At 42.2% G+C, this 21346-nt stretch overlaps 1 protein-coding gene across 1 annotated transcript in view; it reads left to right on the top strand.

The window, feature by feature from the left end:
• Window positions 1–20891, top strand: part of CFAP77 (cilia and flagella associated protein 77) — a 247853-nt gene extending 226962 nt beyond the window's left edge. The window contains exons 4-6 of the mRNA XM_089675359.1: window positions 2617–2722; window positions 5604–5708; window positions 20702–20891. Coding sequence (XP_089531485.1) covers window positions 2617–2722; window positions 5604–5708; window positions 20702–20824 — 334 coding nt within the window. The 3' untranslated portion in view covers window positions 20825–20891. The remainder of the gene's footprint in view (window positions 1–2616; window positions 2723–5603; window positions 5709–20701) is intronic.
• The last annotated feature ends 455 nt before the right edge of the window (window positions 20892–21346 follow it).

The raw sequence follows: 21346 nt of genomic DNA, 5'->3' as shown, positions 1-21346 counted from the left end.
CGCTTGTCCTATCTCATGTCTGTGAGTATGTTTTTTAGCTTCTGGTTATAGTAAAAGTGGTTTTGGTAATGTACTAGGTGTTTGTACCTTCGTGTGTGTCTTTACAGTCACTCTGCTGAGATTCCCCAGTGAAGCATTACCATTTTTGATACCTCTGGATGTGTTTCCATTAGTGCTGGAGTGGTCATGTACACTTGTGGATGATTTCTGGTGTGCAGGGGGTTATGGGAATCTAAAGTGAACCTGTGTTTTGCCCATGCATGGCACCCATCACTGTATTGTGAGTGGAGAGTCACATGCTCCCCATACCAGGTAATTCACATCACTCAACAAGTAAAAGAAAGATGGGGGTGAAGAGAAGGGGAGTATATCAACAGAGAATGGGATAATTATTGTGTCCTAAAGAATAGCACATCTACAAAATGTTAGTACCCCATATAAGCATGTAGTTATAAAGGGCAAGGTCATGCTTTTTACAAACCTTCCACGCCTTCCTTCCTAGCCCACTAAATATATACAACTGTTCCCCGTCCCAGAAGTGCTTCCTTACCTCCTTCGGCACCGGTCACCTCCCTCATTGCCTACAGCCCAGCCAGTAAAATTCTAGTTCATGGCTACCTATGCAGCAATATCCCGTAGACTTAAATGGACCATTGGATCTGCAACATGTGTACAGACTTTTAATATCCATCAGATGTGAGCACCCAGGCACTGCAGCCCAGCACTGTTTTTTTTTTTATGGGCTGGACCAGTGTTTCTCAACCTTTTTTATGTCAAGGCACCCTCTAAAATTATGGACAGTCCCAAGGCACCCAGTCAGGGCTCCAGGTATGACCAGAGGTGTGTGGACCGACACAGGGAAACACAGACTTCAGCTATAGCGTGTAACACAATATCATTTATTAAAGACAACACAAACATAAAACGCAGTGCAAACAATCAAACTCAACACTTACATAAATATGTACAACCAGGTGCAATAAACCTTAAACGAATAGGTACCAGTGCAGTCAGGGCTGGAGAGGTGGAGCGGTCAGGCAGGCCGAGCCCACAGCACGGATTTCGTCAGGGCGTGGGGTCTAAGTCCCAGCCTGCTATTCACCAGGGCCCCTGATGGTGGGGATGGACTTGGTGCAGACTGGAACCAGGTCGCGACCCCTGAGTGCGTCCGGCTGTGGTAGCGAGTACTGGCAGGGGAGTGCAGGAACGGAGTCTGATGGGAAGAGGCAGGCAGACTTACTAGAGGTGATCCGTGCGGGATGGATGGATCATCGGGTGAAGTAAGCGTAGTCAGACAGGCCGGGTTGGTATCGTGCGGGCAGCGTGGTACAGGAGGAGCAAGCAGAGAATGGTCAGGATCACAAGCCAGGTTCAGCAGGTAGCGGGCAGCGCGGTACCGAGGATCAGGCAGAAGGATGGTCAGGCAAGCCAGGGGTTCAACAGGAGACGGTCAGCAGAGGTCAGGATCAAGCAGGGTCAGCAACGAGGCAGGAACACAGGATACCAGGTACAGGGGCTCATGGGAAACATACACCAAGGCCCAGATCACAGGCCTGGTCATTCCTTAAATACACCTCCTGCAATCAGCCCAGGTGTTGGCTGACTACAGGAGTGAGCTTCTGGCTGCTGAGAGCACCCGCTGGTCAGCCCTGGTACTGCAGCCCACACGGCAGGTGAGTCCCACCACCAGTGCTGAGTCCATTCCTGACACACCCTTTAAAATTATGGACAGTCCTGAGGCACCCTTTAAAATTATGGACAGTCCCGAGGCACCCTTTAAAATTATGGACAGTCTTGAGGCACCCCATTCTAAAATGTAAAAAACTATTGTAATAGTTTTTGAATAATGCAGCACCATCCACACATGTAGGACACCCAACGTTAGATGCCATTTATTCTTCCAAAGCAAATGTACTTTTGCACACTGGTATGGACTAGTATTTCAATGTTCCTTCTTTCCTTCAATTTTTCCCCATCAGTTTTTGAGTCTGAATTAATGAGACCCCAGCACTAATGGAGAGGGGCAGGGGAGGGTCAAACAAGGATGCTGTGCAGGCAACCGACATCCTCCCTATCAATTGATGATGTCACTGGTTGTCAGGACATCGGCGGCTAGAAGGTTATAATGATGCTCAATGAAAATCTGTGGCTTTGTGTAACTAAAAGTCAGACTTGTTCCATCTACTGGCTTGTATACAAGTTTTTGCCAATTTTTAGATATTTTGCCAAGGCACCCTTGAGGAAACCTCAAGGCACCCCAGGGTGCCTGGGCACCCGGGTTGAAAAAGGCTGGGTAGACTGCAGACATAGGGTGGTAAAACTTTTTTCTAAGTTTATGGGGGTTAGAGATGGGGGCTGGGTGTTTTTGGAAAAAATTGGACTTGTCCTTTTGAGAAAGTAGGTCTTCAGGTCTGAGTTTTGATACCTCCCACCCCTTCCTCAATGTTGGTTCTAAGTGCTGCTGTACAAGAATTACTGAAAGCTAATACTAATACAGTTTCAGGTGATTATAGTTGAATATAAGAACACATTTAATTATTTTCTTTCAAAATACCGACTATAATAAAGCATGTTTTTAAATTGTCTGCATCTCAGCTTTGATTTTTTTCCTTTTAGGCCTTCAACACCCATATTTGAATTAATTGAACATAAATACCAAAATCTTTGGCTTGAGCAGCAGCGACAGTCGAGTGAGGCCCTCCGAATTTTGTCCAAGGAGAAGGTAGGTGTCATAAAAGAAACCCATGCTTATATAAAGAGAACCTATTTTTTGGGTTTGAGCACCGTGGTGAGGGGACAGAAAACACTCCCGGATTGCAGACACCAGTGTATTGCAGAACTTGTAAACTTATATAACTAGCCCAGCGGGGAAGCACACCCGACCAGGACACTTCCAACAGTTGGAGCAGAAAGTCAGCAATGCGTAGCGCAAGCACAAGACAGCGCCTGTCAAGGACAGCAGAATGCGTCTTGGCCAGTCCATCCCAAAGGAGAGCTTTCTGATGTTGTAGGCATAGGCCCTATGCTTTCCCTACTGCTCCGGAACCTGTCCCTGCTGCTAATGCTGTCCCTGACAGGCGGGTATACTGTCCCTGTATTCTCTGTTCACAAAATACATGCCACAACCCAGGGGCAGGGACTTAAAAAGACCCTGCAGGACCCGAAATGGCCACCAGGTTCACCTGCATCCAGCATAGCCAACCAGATCGCTGCTCTAGGGGATTGAGGAAATCATACAAAAACCCAGTATATCTTGATTTCCTCCCCAGCTGCATTGCCGTTCTGGTTGAGTGCCACCTGTAGTCGAGAATATAGACTGTACCTGCCTACATATTAGTGCACTCTGTTCCCTGTTGTTGGGATTGTTTACACTTCCTGTCCCAGTGACTCCACTGCAAGAAATCACGGCCAAAAGAAAATCCTGGGGGCAGTTTTAATCTCTCCTCATTCTCTAACAAATATAAAGTACTTTTTTTCTTGTCTGTGTTGAAGATTCTGCTCACTTCCTGCCCCAGTGACCACACAAGACGAATCTCTCCAGTGGGGTCAAAGAGATCAGTTATTACCTGACTGTGTTTCATAGTCAATACAGAAAATTCCTAATTTCCTGCATTAGGGTAAAAAATGCCCCACTACCCGTTCTACCCCCCCACTCCATCACTAAACACATACTTGACTCCTCTCACTGATCCAGTGCCAACCCAGCTTCAGCACTGCCCTCCTCTCTTCCTAGATTCACAGGAAACTCTGAGCGCAGCGGGAGCCATAAGCTCCAACTACTGTCAAACTCTTGTGAGTGGGTGGGGGGGTGGCTTGCTGGAGCTATGTGCATCTGTGGATGCACACAGCCTGGCTCAGGAACATGCCCACAAGGGAGCCCCCTTAGCATCTCGTTTACTGAGGGGACACTCATAGGAAGAAGGAGACAGGGCCAGCAGGGGACCGCCAAAGAAGAGGTAGGTGACTGTTCTGTACAATATCATTGCACAAAGCAGGTAAGTCGCCATCCTTTTTATGTTAAGAAAAAAAAAAAAGCCTTTAGAATCACTTTAAAAAAATGAACCTTATGGATCCTAATGCCAGAAAAAAAAACTTTTGCTCATAGCAACAAGTCACTGGACACATGAGAGAGAATAGATGATTGGTTACTAGGGGCTACAAAAGCTGGTTCTTCAACTTTTAATGTTTCCATGTAGGTGGTTTTAATAAAATTGTTTAACGGGCGTTTAATAGAAGCGAGTGGTAATATTTAAATGGCGTTTAAGGGCAGCCAATGACTGGATTATGTGTTAATGGCAGCAGGAAGAGTGGCGTTAATGTGGTAATAATCAATTCCTGTGCGGTTTATTGCTGCTGAATATGATGCTTTACAGCTTAAGTGCAGGACTATGTAGTTTGTTTAATTAGCAGCTATTTTACAGCTGGCAGGGCAGGAGATTAGTTACAAGCAATGGAAAACATGAAGTATCATTTTTATTTGATAGTCATATGGTAAAATAAAGATGAGCTGGTGTAGAGGAGACTTCTGAGGTCAACTGTTAAACCAACCTATAAATGTTAACACAAAGCTGAAAACTAAAGACTAAGTAAGGACTGCAACACCTTTCTTTGGGTACAACTCTAGACTCCCCCCATTGTCAATCAGGTGATTAAAGGACAGTTATTTGAATATGTAATCTCTGATGAAGGGCCATTTAGGCTGTAGTGAGCTTGTTCACTTGATTGTCCCTGTCGATATATTTCTGCATTTCCCACCCCCAGCCTTTCCCTCTTGGTACTTATAGGTATGGGGGAGCATGGGACGTTCTACCCACAATATAGCGCTCAGTGTCTGGGTGACCAATCACCATATGTGGATCCTTATCCTTGTGTAAGCTCTGAGCAGTTAGATCTGCTTACATAAAGACTTTTTACTTGGTTGTGGTTACTGAATGGGGTGGTGGGAGAGCTTGGGAAAGGTAAGTATTAGGAGGAGGTTATGGGCTGTTAAGTGAAACTTTAACATTGCCCTACATGGCTGAAGTACTGTTCACTTTTTAGGGTCAATCTACCCAAACTGTTTGGTTGGACTGAAGCACACCCTGGCTTCTTATAGTCTTCAGGAACAACAATGCTAATATCTTCACAGTGAATGTCATGTCTCTGCCACCGCATACATATTGTATACCACTCCTCTTGCTGCATTGTTCAAAACATGAACATTTATGTAAAATCAAACAGGAAAAATAAGACCCACTCTTAATGACCACAATGAGACATCTACTGCAGATCAAACCTATTGAAGCCCTTCAGAAGAAGTCAAAGAGTGAGTCAACCCATCAACATCAGAACTGAGACAAATGTTTTGGACACAATAACCCTTTACGTTGGCCATAGAGAGGGGTTGCCAATCAGACACTGAGAAACAGTTTGGTTCCCAAAATAGTTAATTTTTATGTTAAAAAAAAAAAAATATGTGTGTTGGTTTCCTTTAAGCACGTACTTGTGAGAACTGGGCTACCTGCATTCAAAAGTATTTTATAATTCCCTCGTACCTGAGCTTTAGTTCTTTATCAGTATCCATAATGTCCTCTGTTATTATAACTTTCTTTTTTTATCCGCAGAACAAGGTGCAGAGTAAGGTGCAGGATACCCGAACCACGATGCTCAGGAGGTACCAGCCAGAACCTGACCCTGCTCCTCTCTGGCATTTGCCGCGTTTTCAGAAGGTTCGTAGCAGTGCAAAATTTACCTTTCAGGTTACATTGATGCATGGTTCTAACCTAAACTTGGAAATTACATAGGGTTTAATGTAGGTTGCAGGGAATGCCCTAAAAAGGACCAGTCAAGTACAGGCATGTGTAAGAAACTCCTCTCTTGAGTTGTTATAACATTGGATTGTCATTGGAGTCATTTCAGGGATAGGTGTGTTTGTTTTTTACTAGTATTCCCTCCCTATCACAGCAGAAATGTCAGTGCAGGAGAGACCAGCAGGAAAAGTACCTGGGCAGGTCACCCTTGCAGATGACAGAGGATCACCCGAGTTCTAGAGCTTAAACACTTACCAGTATTGGTACTGGTAATGGAGTTGGGTTTTGCTGCATGTTAGAATCGAATCACAGTACTCAGGATAGCCTCACCAGGAGGTTAGCAAGCCGGGGTCCTGTGGCAAATATACTGTAGCAGGTAGGGATCAAGCAGAAGTGTAGCCAGTAAACAAGCCAAAGGTCAGTAACAAGTGGTTGTAGGTTGGGATCAAGAGGAAGCATAGTCATGGAACAAGCCAAAGGTCAGTAACGTATGGTAGTGAAGATAAGGACAGCTGCAGGTACACAAACAAGCAAGATATCGGCTGGAGAGAGCACAATAATCTGGCAAACAGTACAAAGGCATGGCTGAAACAGGAAGTTCATGGGAGCAGCAAGGATTTCAAGGTTCACTAGAAACAAGGTACAAGGCAAGATTATCAAAGGGTTCAAACAGGATACTAGCCAGCATCTCAGGTGGCTCAGCAAGGAGAGCTACTGCCGGGTGCATCAAAGGTTATGGGTTCAGATCTCGGTCCTGACAATAATGTTCTAAGGTCCATGATAGAGGCTGAACTGTTTTCTACCTGAGCTCAATTCTGATAACTGGCTCCCTGTCCGGGCTGCTCGCGAAGGGCAACGCTGTCAACTGACAAAGTCTTTTGTTTTCTTTCATTTAACATTGACAGAATATTTGCTACATGACAGTTTTAAAGGTCTGATATCAGAACTGAACTCATGCAGGTGGCCTTCAGGACTGCCTTATAGCCTGACACTTAGTTTATTATTTTTGAACTTATTACAGGTACACATTGTAAACTGGGTCTTTTTAGGTTTTTTAGGTTGGAAACCTGCTACAGTTTTCAAGGGTAAGTAAGAGAAAATACTATAAAATCAGCAGGTAAAGATACTGTATAGTCATGTTTGGGTGCTGCACTAGGTTCAGGTTGGGGAACTGTCATAGATGCATGTCATGAGACCATGAGAATCACATGGCCATCATAAAGCTGGATAATACCACTGACACATTGTTATTCTTTCCCACAATATTTTCTTACTGTAATGATGGTAACTGTGCGCTGCCATAGGCCAATCAACACTGATTGCCATCCCTGAGCCCAAAGCAGCTTTTCACCAGCAGTGGATAGATAGGTGGAGTATTACAGAAGGCCTTGTATGTGTTGTAGGGAATTATCCTGTTTCGTTACAGTAGGCTTAAAGAAGATCTTCCTGATTTGCTATCTATGCTTGGAGCTGACAAAGTCGACAGTCGCTCTGACAGGCCAGCGATAAAGCTGGTCTCCTCTCGTGTGCTCTTTTCCCACCTTGACATGTTCCATTAACATATGTCAGTAATCATTTATAAGCCCCTTAGATGCCACCACTGCTGTGTGTTGTGCTTGGAACAGAGGAGGCCAGCGTGAAACAGATTGAGGAAGTCAGGGGAGATGTCAGAGCGAGTGATGTTCACCTCAACTCTATGCATCTGTACATCACTGGGAGGAGGCCAGTCAGTCTTCTGAATGCTGTTCATGGTGCGAGGAGGAGAAGCAAAGAGGCATTTGTTTGCCCAGAGCTACCAAGTGCTTCTCATTTTCAAAGAAAGGTCATAAGAGGCAGCCAGATTTTGTGCCTCACAAGGAGAAGGATGCTGGGAACTGCCTGATTTAATGAAGTAGGCTTGGAGTAACACCAGCCAGGCTTAAAGGGTAAGTTCACTTTTAGGCCCTTATCCTTTAGGGCTCCCCTTCTCTGTGCTGAACATTTTGCTAGTAACCAGGGCTGTATTTCTATCCACTGAGACTGTGGATACAAAAAGCAACTCCCCTCTGCCAGGATTATCTTCTGAGCAGTCTTGTTTGGCTGGTCCTATCTTAGCTTTTGAATATTGTTACAACGTGTAAATAACTTTTAATGGGGTATCTGCATTTCTACTGATGGGGAAAAAAACTGCAGACAATACATATACAAGGAAATCTATCTCTTCCACCCATTATTACATGTCTCTTTTTCATAGTGGCAAATCTGGTCATAATAATAGCATATACTTACCAAAGACCTCTGGTGATCTTTGCTGTATGGCTACACTGTATTTTTTTCTTTTACTTCCCTGCTGCTTAAGCTTAGTGTGGACTCCATTCATTTCAATAGAACAGGTTAACAGTTTGTGGAAGGGCTTTCCATTTAAAGGGAATCCACACCACACATGTGCAGGAGAGGCACTGGCTGACTGGCTAGAAGTTTTAAAGATTAGGTTTTGGTGGTGACAGGAAGGTCGCACAATGGAGATTACTGGAGCCGTGCAGTTTCAGAAAACGTGCTATTAGTTAAATGCTCAGCATAGGAAGAGAGCATGGAATGATAGATATGATCACTAAAAGTATCCATAGATATACACGTTGTGCAAGCATGCTTTTAACCTATTGACTCCTAAAGTGTTCCTTGGTTATAGTTAGTGACTTCAGCAGGTACTCATTTAAACAACTTTGCTCACTAGTGGAAGACAACCAGTCACCAATTATACAAATTCCTTTTTTGAACTGAGTGTGGCCAACATATGTATCATTTTAATTTATACCCTACCAAGGCCCTTTTTTTCCTTGATGTAGTTTTCCTTGTTGTTGTGCTATTGGCACAACATATACAAATGAGTATGACCCTGGTGGAAGAATCAAGCCTTTGTAGCCCCAGCCAGAGGTTTTGCCCTCTTCTGCTCTGATATTGCAATGCTCTATCATTGCACCATTTCCCACCATCAGGACCAACTGGGAATGTAAGTTGTCCTGCAGTTTCTGATCTTACTATGTGCTTAAGTGGAGCACTTAAACCCTTATCAAATATAGCAGTACACAGAAACAGTAACATTGGTTAGTATATATCCAGAGTGTGACAGGAGACATGCTTAGATTGTAGCTCTATGACAGGAAGGCACCATACAGTACAGCCTCTTTGAAGGGTTAGTGGTTCCACATTTATTTCCATTTTACTGAAAGTATAGCTTCACTTCAGCTGTAAAAGAAAAACAAGTTGTGCTTGCTTCAGCAAGTACTCCATAGCCCATGCAGCAGGCCTTTGTTCACCCTCAACATCTCGTAGACTGATGCCCTCCAAAGGCTTATTGCACAGTAGTCTGTCAGTTCCCCATCCATAGAGTTTTCATATTCATAGAACAACCTTTCTCTGTGAGGTTTTCCATTCTGGCAGGTGGACCTGTAGACTGGGACAACCAAGCTATGGACCCACCCAATCTCTTCCGCAGCATGAACAGCAGACGCAATAAAGGAATTTTACTGTGACAATTATAAATAAACAGCGCAAACATAGACCTCTAAATATAATCAATCTGTAAAGTGCATAATATTACTAAATATATCATAAATAATATTAGTAGTGAAAGTCCATCATAGTAATAGACAACAAAAGTTCGTGAATCACAAAAAATTCGTGCAGAAATAAAAAATCCAGAAATTCTTCAAATGCAAAGAAAACTTCCACCTTCCAACCGTGCAAACCAACATCAATTGCACTCACCAGATTTAGGTGAATGAAACGCCTTTTAGGAATTTAATGGGATCCTAAACCCTCTTTCATATCCACTCTATAGGATTCCTCACCATCAGAATAGGCTCCACCATACAACCAGGGAGAGAAAATCTCAGATAGTGTGATATTGCTAATTACTATTTTTAAATAAAATAAAGGATTAAGGCCACTCACATTTCAACCACTTTAAAAAGGCATATTTATTGAAACAAGCTTCTTCCAGATGGACAATGAGTGTTATACAGCCTCCTCAGGAATCTCACATCACAGCTCCAGGGTACAGCAGAAGCTCCACAGAGAAAACCATGCACAGATCCCAAAAAATGGCCGCTGGAGCGCACCGCTCAGCGTGCGTTCCACTCACCGGAAGTGACGTCAGACGTACGGGGTAAAGACCGGAAATGCGTCAACGCGTTTCGCCCCTCCCATCGGGCGTTCTCAAGATCTCAAGAAGCTTGTTTCAATAAATATGCCTTTTTAAAGTGGTTGAAATGTGAGTGGCCTTAATCCTTGATTTTATTTAAAAATAGTAATTAGCAATATCACACTATCTGAGATTTTCTCTCCCTGGTTGTATGGTGGAGCCTATTCTGATGGTGAGGAATCCTATAGAGTGGATACGATAGAGGGTTTAGGATCCCATTAAATTCCTAAAAGGCGTTTCATTCACCTAAATCTGGTGAGTGCAAATGATGTTGGTTTGCACGGGTGGAAGGTGGAAGTTTTCTTTGCATTTGAAGAATTTCTGGATTTTTTATTTCTGCACGAATTTTTTGTGATTCACGAACTTTTGTTGTCTATTACTATGATGGACTTTCACTACTAATATTATTTATGATATATTTAGTAATATTATGCACTTTACAGATTGATTATATTTAGAGGTCTATGTTTGCGCTGTTTATTTATAATTGTCACATTTTGTGTGTTTTATCAGATTGCACAGCAGCAGGGTAGATCCTGTAGTAGTTTTTTTCTTTGGTGCAGGAAGAATTTTTAGTTAAAGGAATTTCACTGTCAGCCTCTTAAAGTCACCAGGCTTCCCTGGAGCCCACTGTCCCTATCGGTATTCTGGGTGACAAATATCTCCCATCCAACACTTTGCCATTTTACCCTAGACTCACATAAGGTTTTACATTCTGTTTTTCTGAGCCTGGCATATGTTTTAGGATTTTCATTTGCTAAAATCTGTGATTTTTTTTTTTTATAATAAGTACACCTTTGTGATAGAATTAAGAATCAAACTTTATATTCCTCCTTATACTAGGCTAATTCAATGCCTTTAAAACCAGGTACCATGAAAAAATCTGTATAGCAAATGCTTTTAGTGGACTGCAAGAAGGTATATGTTCACAAACAGAAATAAAGTGAAGAGTATCTGGAAAAGAGAGGAAACCAGAGACATTTTAGGGAAGATCATCCTATGTAACATCTGCCAGGCAATTAAAACCAATCCGTGAGAATCAAGCACACCTAAAGCTATTGTATGATGGTTTGTTTGGTTTAACAAAAACTCTCTTTACCCATAATGAAATACACAGATTAGCTATTGCTGTATGACCACCCACCTAATAGTGAGCAGGTCCCCCTTTTGCCACCAAAACAGCCCTGACCCATCGAGGCATGCACCCTAATAGACCTCTGAAGGTATGTTGTGGTATCTGGCATCAAGCCGGCAGTAGCAGATCCTATAAATCCAGTAAGTTGCGAGGTGGGTCCTCTATGATTTGGACTTGTTTTTCCAGCACATGCCACAGATGCTTGATTTAATTGAGATCTGGAGAATTTGGAGGTCAAGTCAACATATAGAAATTGTTGTGCTTCTCAAACCATTCTTGAAGCATTTTTGCAGTGTGAAAGGGCGCAATATCCTGCTGAAAGAGGACACTGCCATCAGGGAATACCACTTTCATGAAGGAGTGTACTTGATCAGCAACAATGCTTAGGTAGGTGGTAACATGCACATGAATGGCAAGACCCAAGGTTTCCCAGAAGAACATAGCCCAAAGTATCACACTGTCTCTGCCAGCTAGCCCTCTTCCCATACTGCATCTTGGTACCATTTCTTCCCCAGGTAAGGTACCCACATGCACCTGCCCATCCACATAATGTAAAAAAAAAACCAGACTAGGCCATCTTCTTCCATTACTCTGTGGTCCAGTAATGATACTCACATGTCCATTGTAGTTGCTTTTGTCCGTGGACACGGGTCAGCATGGCCACCCTGACCGGTTTGCAGCTACACAGCCCCATACACAACAAACTGTGATGCCCGTAGTTTTTGGTTTCAACACATCAACTTCAGAGACAACATGTTCACTTGCTGTCTGATATATCCTACCAACTTTCAGATGCCATTGTAGTGAGATAATCAACATTATTCAGTTAACCTGTCAGTGCTCATATTGTTATGGCTGACGGTATATTTCAAAGGACATCAAAATAAAGGGAAAATGCAAAAAGTCATATCTGCAAACTTGCTACATTTGCATACATACATTGAAGGAACTAATGTATTCTTGCAAGCACGCTTATCCTTTAAGGGCCCCCCTGGAATCATCTGCTTCCTGAGAGCTGCTCTTTGCAGACAGGTAGCTGCTGCCAATATAAAAAGTGAATTTCAGTTGTGTGGAAACTTCTTATCTGTCAGATGCAGTAAGAGAGAGTGGACAGACGGCTCCTGTCTAATAAGGACAGGTAAGGTATAGACGGTACTGTGTGCCTGGTACAGGATGACTGCTGCTTCTGTATGTGTCACTATACGCACAACCCTGACAGTGCATATGAAGACACAGGAGACTATTAACAAACCTGTAAACACAATCCTACCCTGCTGTGTCACTCTCTTCTGCTGACAATCCACTAAGTTTAGGCAGACCCTGAAATATGATGTTTCATGGTGAAATCTTGACATAAAGATCTCGTAAAAGGTATTCAGATGTTGGCAGCTTCTCACCACACTGCCTAAAAAAACAACTCCAAGCAAATATGCAAAAACTCCTGTCAGTTCACTTATACATTCTTTGAAAATTCATCTACCTTGGAGGCTGTTTAGAAAGGGTCAGTTGGGTGCATAGCCCAGTTTGGTGAACTTTTGTTCTTTTAGGGCCCTTTTCATTTTTTTCATTTTATTAATAACAGCAACTTCCTTGGTTTGGAAAATATGGGGAATTTACAAGTTTGTTTCTTGGCCAATTGTTTTAGAAATATGAAAATGTATAAAGAGACGTGCATGGACCCTAAGAACAAAATGTAAGCATGCTTAGCATGGCACTATGACAGGTGTAAGCGCATGCAAAAAAAAGCCCCTCCCTCTTCCTTTGTTTGGGTTCTGCTTGGTACCAAAAATTTTATTTTTCCCATATAAATACATCATTATTTTCTGAAAGCTTCAAAGAGTAGTTTTATCTTTTATAAATATGAAATTGATGGCTGGTGTAGTTTCCCAAAGGGAGCACATAAGGAAATGGCACACCAATTTCATAATACCACTTAGTTATAAATAAGTCCAATTTTTCCAGTTCTGATTTTATGTTGGTGCATGAGACACAGAAAAAAAACTAATTCAAACTCAAGGAGATGACATTGTGGTTTAAAGCTGAAATTCAGCAAGTTTTTTGGTATTGATGTTGTGTGACCAGAGCCGTTATCACGGCAACATCTCATCATCTGATGTCATCACTACCAGGTCCATTAAGGAAGCAGTGCATGACATCCTACAGCCAACAAGAGGCTGTAGACAAGCTCATTATCCTTTGCAATTCCAAGTATTGTGTATTTATTTTTTTATTTTTGTATAGGGAGGGGTCTTCTTCTATAAAGCTAGGTTTAGTAATTCTATGAAGTGACAGAATTGCTTCAAAAGGAATCTTTAGTGAATTTGAATATACACTATATTGCAAAAGTATTGGGACACCCCTCCAAATCATTGGATTCAGGTGTTCCAATCACCTCCATGGCCACAGGTGTATTAAATCAAGCACCTAGGCATGCAGACTGCTTCTACAAACATTTGTGAAAGAATGGGTCGCTCTCAGGAGCTCAGTGAATTCAACCGTGGTACCATGATAGGTTGTCACCTGTGCAATAAGTCCATCTGTGAAATTTCCCTGTTACTAAATATTCCACGGTGAACTGCTATTGGTATTATAACAAAGTGAAAGCAACTGGGAACAACAGCAACTCAGCCACGAAGTGGTAGGCCATGTAAAATGACAGAGCAAGGTCAACGTATGCTGAAGTGCAGAGAAGTCACCAACTGTCTGCAGAGTCAATAGCTAAAGACCTCCAAACTTCATATGGCCTTCAGATTAGCACAAAAAAAGTGCTTAAGAGGAAGTGACGTCATACGCAAGGAGCAGGAACCGGAAGTATCACAGCGGCCATCTTTGTTGGGGAATCGCTAGATACTCAAGTGTGGACTGCCTGGGAACTGTGGGAACAGCCTGGTAATCCCCACTTAGTGGGGTTAGTCCTATTTGTCTATACTGCTTATGTTTTCAACTCCAAATGCAAGTGGATTTATTAAAACTCTAAACATATATGGAGGTACGTCGTGCTTCATAGATCTATGTATGTGGATGGCATGTTAATATCGCCTTAACGGGAAGTGAAGGAGGAGAGGAGGACAAAGTTTCTTGGGAGGATTTCCATACAATATAAAAAAAGGCGTGAGTTCCATCTACTGTTGGTAAGGGTATATTGGCCTTACTCACTAGAAGTGTCACGTGTGGGTAGGAATCTCACTAAGTGGATCACTTCATGATTTTATGAGCACGAGTGTTTTATTACCTTTCGTCTTTGGAAGGTTTTTTCACAAGTGTTTAATATATATTTTTTCACTTAAAGTTTGCACAATTTTAAGATACACATTTGTGTGTGCATGTATGTGTATATATAAGTTATTATATATATATATATATATATATATATATATATATATATATATATATATATAATCCTTTTTTTTTTTTTTTTTTTTCTCTCTGGTGATATTATGGTAATGCACTATTGTGAGTTTCTTTATTTTTGAGGTTTTTCACAACAATCAACACTGCAAGAAATACATCTTCTTTTATTTTCTTCTTTTTTATCGAGACACTGGACTTTTTACTATTTGGTTTAAATCACGGAGACACTGGACTTTATGATTTAGTATAAATTATACGGGGAAAATTTTGTTGTTGCACATATAGCTGGATTATTTTTTGAAAGAGGGTAGATTCTTGTTTGGATCTATTTATTTGAGTTTAAGCTTTCAGGGGTTGAAAGTTCTTTCCAATTTGGAATCAGTGTAGGTGAAAGGGTGTTTTTTGTTTTCACATTACATTTATATCATTTTCACATTATATTTATAAATAGCTGAAGACCTCCAAACTTCATATGGCCTTCAGATTAGCACAAAAAAAGTGCTCAGAGAGCACTCATGGAATGGGTTTCCATGGCCAAGCAGCTACAGCCAAGCCTTACATCACCTAATGCAATGCAAATGGGTGCAGTGATGTAAAGCATTCCGCCACTGTATTCTATAGCCGAATATAGACGAATCATGCTTCTCTGTCTGACAGTCAGATGGATGTGTCTGGGTTTGGGGGTTGCCAGGAGAACGGTACTAGTCTGACTGCATTGCGCCAAGTGTAAAGTTTGGTGGAGGGCGGATTATGGTGTGGGATTGTTCTTCAGGGGTTGGGCTTGGCCCCTTAGTTCCAGTGAAGGGAACTCTTAAGGCATCAGCATACCAAGACATTTTGGATAATTTCATGCTCCCAACTTTACGGGAAGAGTTTGGGGATGGCCCCTTCCTGTTCCAACATGACTACACACCAGTGCACAAAGCAGAGTCCGTAAAGACATGGATGAGCGAGTTTGGGATAGAGGAACTTGACTGGCCTGCACCTCAACCCGATAGAACACCTTTGGGATGAATTAGAGCGGAGACCATGAGCCAGGCCTTCTCATCCGACATCAGTGCTTGACTTCACAAATGCGCTTCTGGAAGAATGGTCAAACATTCCCATAGACACACTTCTAAACCTTGTGGACAGCCTTCCCAGAAGAGCTGAAGCTGTTATAGCTGCATAGGGTGGGCCAACTCAATATTGAACCCTACGGACTAAGACTGGGATGCCATTAAAGTTCATGTGCGTGTAAAGGCAGGCATATTTTGGCGATATAGTGTATATATTATATATATATTTCTTTTTTACTATGATCAGAATTAATTATAACATTTAAAAAAAATATTTTATTCCGTTCAAAGTTAAATATTTTGTATTTTCCTATGCAGTTGGAGTGCTTGGGTCTATATTTTCTATACTCTACTTTTTTGCTCTATAAATCGGAGAAGCCTTTTATTTACAGAGCTCAATAGCTTAAGATTAAATTAATGAATCTGTCAGAGCAGTGTCTCAACCCCTCACTTCAGATATCTCTGTCTGAGGTTTCAACAGACAGAGGGGTTGATTTACTAAAACTGGAGAGTGAAAAATCTGGTGCAGCTCTGCACGGTGGCCAGTCGGTTTTTAGCTTCAGCTTGTTCAATTAAGCTTTGATGGAAAAAAACTGGAAGCTGATTGGTTTCTATGCAGAGCTGTACCAGATTTTGCACTCTCCAGTTTTAGTAAGGCAGTTTTTTTGAGGCAGATAGAGCTTTATTTTTAGGGTATATAATAACCACCAGGATTTAATTTTTTACTATATAAAGGAAAAAAGACCAAGATCTTTGAAAAAACTTGCTGTAACTTTCTGTAAACAAATAAAAATGCCAGGACAGTATGAAATCCCCCAAATCGGCCACTTTTTGCAAAGCAGACAACGTGATCTGACTTTTTTGTCATAATCTTTTGGAAATCAATAAACTTGCCTGTATTGTTAAACCACGGAGCTTGAAAATGCTCACTAGATCCATTAAATGTAGAGGAGGTGACGAGTTTATTGTACAGATCACATCTAGTGGAAGGACTGAGATGTTAGGCTGGGCTCACATATGAGCAGGTTGGGAACACATGCATAATAGCGTATGTTCCTCATGCATTACCAAACCCGTGCAAATCTGCTTGGTGCTGCAGTACCATGAGGTTTCATACAGCACATTTGTAAAAAAGGGTTGGGGACTTCTTTCCCCGTATCTCTTGCAGATACAGCAGCTCATTCAAATATATGGGCTGTTGTACTCAATATGTGCGCACACAAACGCACACACACATATGTGAACCTCAGCTTAAAGTACAGATGTGCTGGATAAGGGAAGTGAGGGGTTAATATACAGGTCAGTTTCAGTGCCGGAACTTCAGCAATGACATCATCATCAAAGGCCGCATCTAAGCAATTATTTCACGAAAGGAGCATCAGCCACCAGTGGGGCACACATCCATAGAGGTAACTTGCTGGTGCCTAGCTAATGCCCTAAGAAAGTTTTTGCCCACACTTCAGTTTTAAAGACTTCTGCAATCTATAAGCAACATTGTGACCGATGTTCAACAATTTTTTGAAGATTGGTAGTAAAATGTCAGAGCTATAAGAATAAGGTAGTACAGTAATACATTTAAACATCTCTCCCAAATTTTTTATGTCCTCATTGGCACAGATACACAATATGTCAATATGGATTTTTACATGTACATTATTAAATACCTATTTTTCTAGGGTGTTTTCATGTACGAAACTCTCTGGTGTAGATCAGTTTGAATTAATTGGATATGTGAATAATTTGATTCATAAAACATAAGAAACATATAAATCAAACTTCATAAAATCATTGACTAGCTATAGAGTTAAACAAGAAAAAAAATATTAAAAAAGAAATATATATATATATATATATATATATATATACACACACACACACATATAGATCGCAGGCTTGTCACAGCACCCGCTGACACATTGGCGCTCCTCTCCATTCCGTCTCTTTTTCCCAGGTTCTTCTGAAGCCATCAGCTCACAAAAAGGAGGCAGAAGGGGGGAGACACCTCACCTGGGCCCCCAGTGCACGCCTCCAATTAAATCAAAATTGTTTGTTTTTAATGGCCCTTTTACACTGACAAGTGGGCTATCATTCCGCTAGCGCTAGCTGTCAGGGAGCTGGAGAAAATCCTTGGTTGATAATGCCCATTGCTTCCAATTAGGAGGAGAAGTGCTCCTAGTGAACATCCTATTCCCCAGCCTCCCCCAAGGCCCCAGCGTCTCTCTCTCTCACTCTCTGCATTCTCTTTTCTTCACTTCTTCTCCTTCTTCTCCCCGCTGCAAATTACTGACACCAAACGGCCGGCGTATTGATGGCGGATGCGCTCAGTCCGAGCCTGTCGGGTTTAATGAGGTGACGGAAGTTTTTCCACTCTTTGCTAAATTCTTTCTTGTTTGACAGCTGCTCAGGAAGCTGCATGTTGACCTCATAAAACATTTAGCAATTCTCATTATACCCTGTCAAGCATCACAGTGACGGCTTCACAAAATCATTTGCATCTAAATGTGTATGTGTCATGGGTATCGGAGTAGGTGGGTGCTTGTTACCCTTAACTCTACACAGCGTGCGCCAGAATGGGGGGAGTGTGAGTTTAGCTTGCATTGGCATGAATGCTGTTCATTCACTGAATCATCTCAGCTTAGGTCATCTTTAGACTTGCTACGCAAACAACATGACACAGTTAAGGATTGCTTGCAGCAGTCTGGCTTAATAGAGGTTGAAGGCCAGTTCCACCCAAAACTGATATCTCTGGTTTGTGTGGCTACATTAAAGTTAACTCATGTGCTGCCTTTGTAGGTGTCTTAAGGGTTTCAATGATGAGGTCTAACCAGTTTTGTCCAACAACCATGACCGTTACAAAACCAAATCATAGTATCATCCTCCTGTCCTATGGGTTATCCATAATGAAGAATAAACAGACAGTAGAGCCATTGTGTAAATGCTGTCAGTGGTAGCTTACACTCTTTGTATTTCAATGGTTTTTATTAATTTTAAACAGTATAAAACAGAGGCAACAAAACACACCCACGCAGGGGCTATCAATTGCACCGATAAAAAAGGCATAATAGAGAAGATAACGCTCTAATTCCAACAAGGCAAAACGTATGCCCACGCAGGGGCTATCAATGGCACATAAGTTACAATAACATCAGTGAAACTCTGACTATCGCAACTAAAGACAGCTGTCCACTGTCACACCAAAACAAACAGAAAAAGAGAGAAGAAGAGCAGAGGAAAAAAAAAAAAAAAACACACACACCAAAGAGCAGGGGTCCATGAGCGCCAATACCAAACTCCATTACCTCCCCACACTGGCCGGGGGGAGCGTGGGAAAGGCATATTGCAACCACGGCTCCCATATTTTCAAAAATTTACATTGAGAGTCGTTGCATATACTCAACATCTGTTCGTTGAGCATCATAGTAGTCATACGATCCCGCACCCCCTGAAAAAGGACAAACGGACTCTTCCAGGCCTGTGCAATTGTCCTAGTGGCCGATAAAAACAAATAGGAAGCCAACCGCTGCTGACGAGCCAAGAGGCCTGGTATGGGGCAATGAAGCAAAGCATACCGAGCATCCCGGCGTATGGAGAGATGGAACAAAGTGAAAAGGAGGCCAAACACACGAGACCAAAAACGAACCAACCTCGGGCATGACCACCAGATATGCAGTACATCGCCACGATGGCCACAACCCCGAAAACATCGATCGCTACAGGCAGGGTTAGCCTGGGCCAGACGAGCCGGAACCCAATACCAACAAAACAATACCTTGTAGGCTGCTTCCAGTGTGGTCGTATGAAATGAACATTTAGCTATGAGTGACCAGGCTTTATTCCAGTCCTCCGGATCCACAGCCACTCCCAGGTCACGCTCCCACTGAACAACATATGAAAGAGAAGTGTGCGACGAGCGTCTGTTCAAAGCTGCGTAAAGAAGGGAGATAAGGACCGGGGCACCCGGACGATGCTGGCAAAGCCGTTCAAAGGTTTCTGATATGGGAAAGCAGAAGTGGCCCTCAGCGAGAGTAGCCTGTGCCGGTTTACACTCTTTGGATTCCTAAAGTGAACCTGTCATGACCACTAATGTGTCTAGGCTAGCAGTACTTTTGTTGCCTGCAAGAACCTACACTTGTCTTTAAATAAGTACCTTCATGCTTTGGGAAGAGCCCAAACCCTTGGCCCAGGCTGTGTAAAGGGTCTCAAAGTTAAGATTAAGCCTTGCCCCCTCCTGGTACCAAACTCTAACCTCTGTTAGTCAACAGCAGATATCAGAGCCTCTAATTGCCACATAACCTTTTTGATGGCATAGTTAAATAATAAGAGGTGGGGCTTACTGCCATACAGGGACAGGGCTTAATGTCAACTAGTACTGAAGCTGAGATGTATGAGGTATAGGACACCACTCAGACCAACCCAGTGCTAGTTGAGTATACAAAGATATGTGGTCTCAGCCAGCGCCTCTCCGACCATGCCCACTGATGCATTTCGCCCACCCTCTTGGGGCTTGGATGAGACATGTTATATACATTTGGGCTAGGATTCAAGGTCTTCCCCAAGATTGAGGGAAGGTTTTTTTTATAAAGACAAGCACAGTGTCTGTAGGTACCACAAGCTGTATCAGTAATGCTGGAGAAAACACTTTAGTGGTCATGACAGTTGCACTTTAAAGTTTGTACAGTCAGATTGCAATCTGTTATTGAGCATAATGCAGGCCATAGACGGTTCGTTTATCGGCCGATTTTTCGTCCGAAAAATTAAACATTGGTCGTTCTGTTGCCACCAATGATTGCGAAAATCAGCCGTTTTTTGCAAATTTTACAGCATGACCGATAAAAGAAATGAGGAGGAACCACGAAGAATGGCAATGCCATTGCCCCACTAACAGTGCGAAAATCAGCCGAATATTCTTTCGGACGAAAAATCGGCCGATAAACGAACCGTCTATGGCCTGCATTAGACTCATTGGTTGGCACTGTTGCCTGAGGTTCCCTTTGATCAGGGCTCTAACTGCATGGAGTTTGTATGCCCCTAAACTGTATTGGTGGTGGTTTATGGTTATATTCACCATAAAGTGCCATGGAGAATGTTGGAACTATGTACATAAATAAAAAGGTTATATTTTTTCCCTTTCATCATTTTAAAGATGTAAAATAATAATAATCCTTCTCCTATTCTTTGTTTTCAGGTTGGACCTCACCTGGACACTTTCCCAAGTGAGAAGGCACGGCAGAGAGCATTTAGTGCCCATCACTCTGATGCCATTGCACGTCGAGGTCTCCATGGCCAAGGCATCTATAATATCAGCTGAGGATTGTCAAAGCTGGTATATACCTTAAATTATCTGTCACTGGTTTAATAAAACAGAATGTGTGTAATGTGTGTAACATGCTTTGTAATTTTTCTTTTTGTAAAGCTTTTATGTAAAAACAATATAAACCAGGATTATCTGTCCTAATGGTTATAAGCACCAAAAAAGGTATTAGCATTTTGGTGGGTACTGGTAGATTGAACCCCATTCCAAGCTGTTTATATCTCGTTGGGCTTCACCTGGTATTGTTTCCTCAAAGAAGTTTGCATACCTGCCGAAAGATTATAGCAGATATGAAACAACTCAGATTTCTTACAAGGACCAGAGGCAAAAGCAGATGGGAAACCAGCACATCATCCCAATCACAACAAGTCCAAACACAACATGGCTGCTGCAAACAGGGTCTATAAAACCATTTTGTAAGTCAGTAGTAGGTTCTATAAAGTCAGGATATACCATTCTGCATCTCCGTGTAGCTCACAATTCATACTATCACATTGAATATTCAATGTACAACTAATA

Source organism: Staurois parvus, unplaced genomic scaffold (genome assembly GCF_062004578.1).
Source record: "Staurois parvus isolate SC_StPar_1 unplaced genomic scaffold, SC_StPar_1.0 ptg000154l, whole genome shotgun sequence".
Taxonomy (NCBI): Eukaryota; Metazoa; Chordata; class Amphibia; order Anura; family Ranidae; genus Staurois; species Staurois parvus.
The sequence above is the reverse complement of the archived record's forward strand: the minus strand, read 5'-3'. Positions and strand labels throughout refer to the sequence as shown.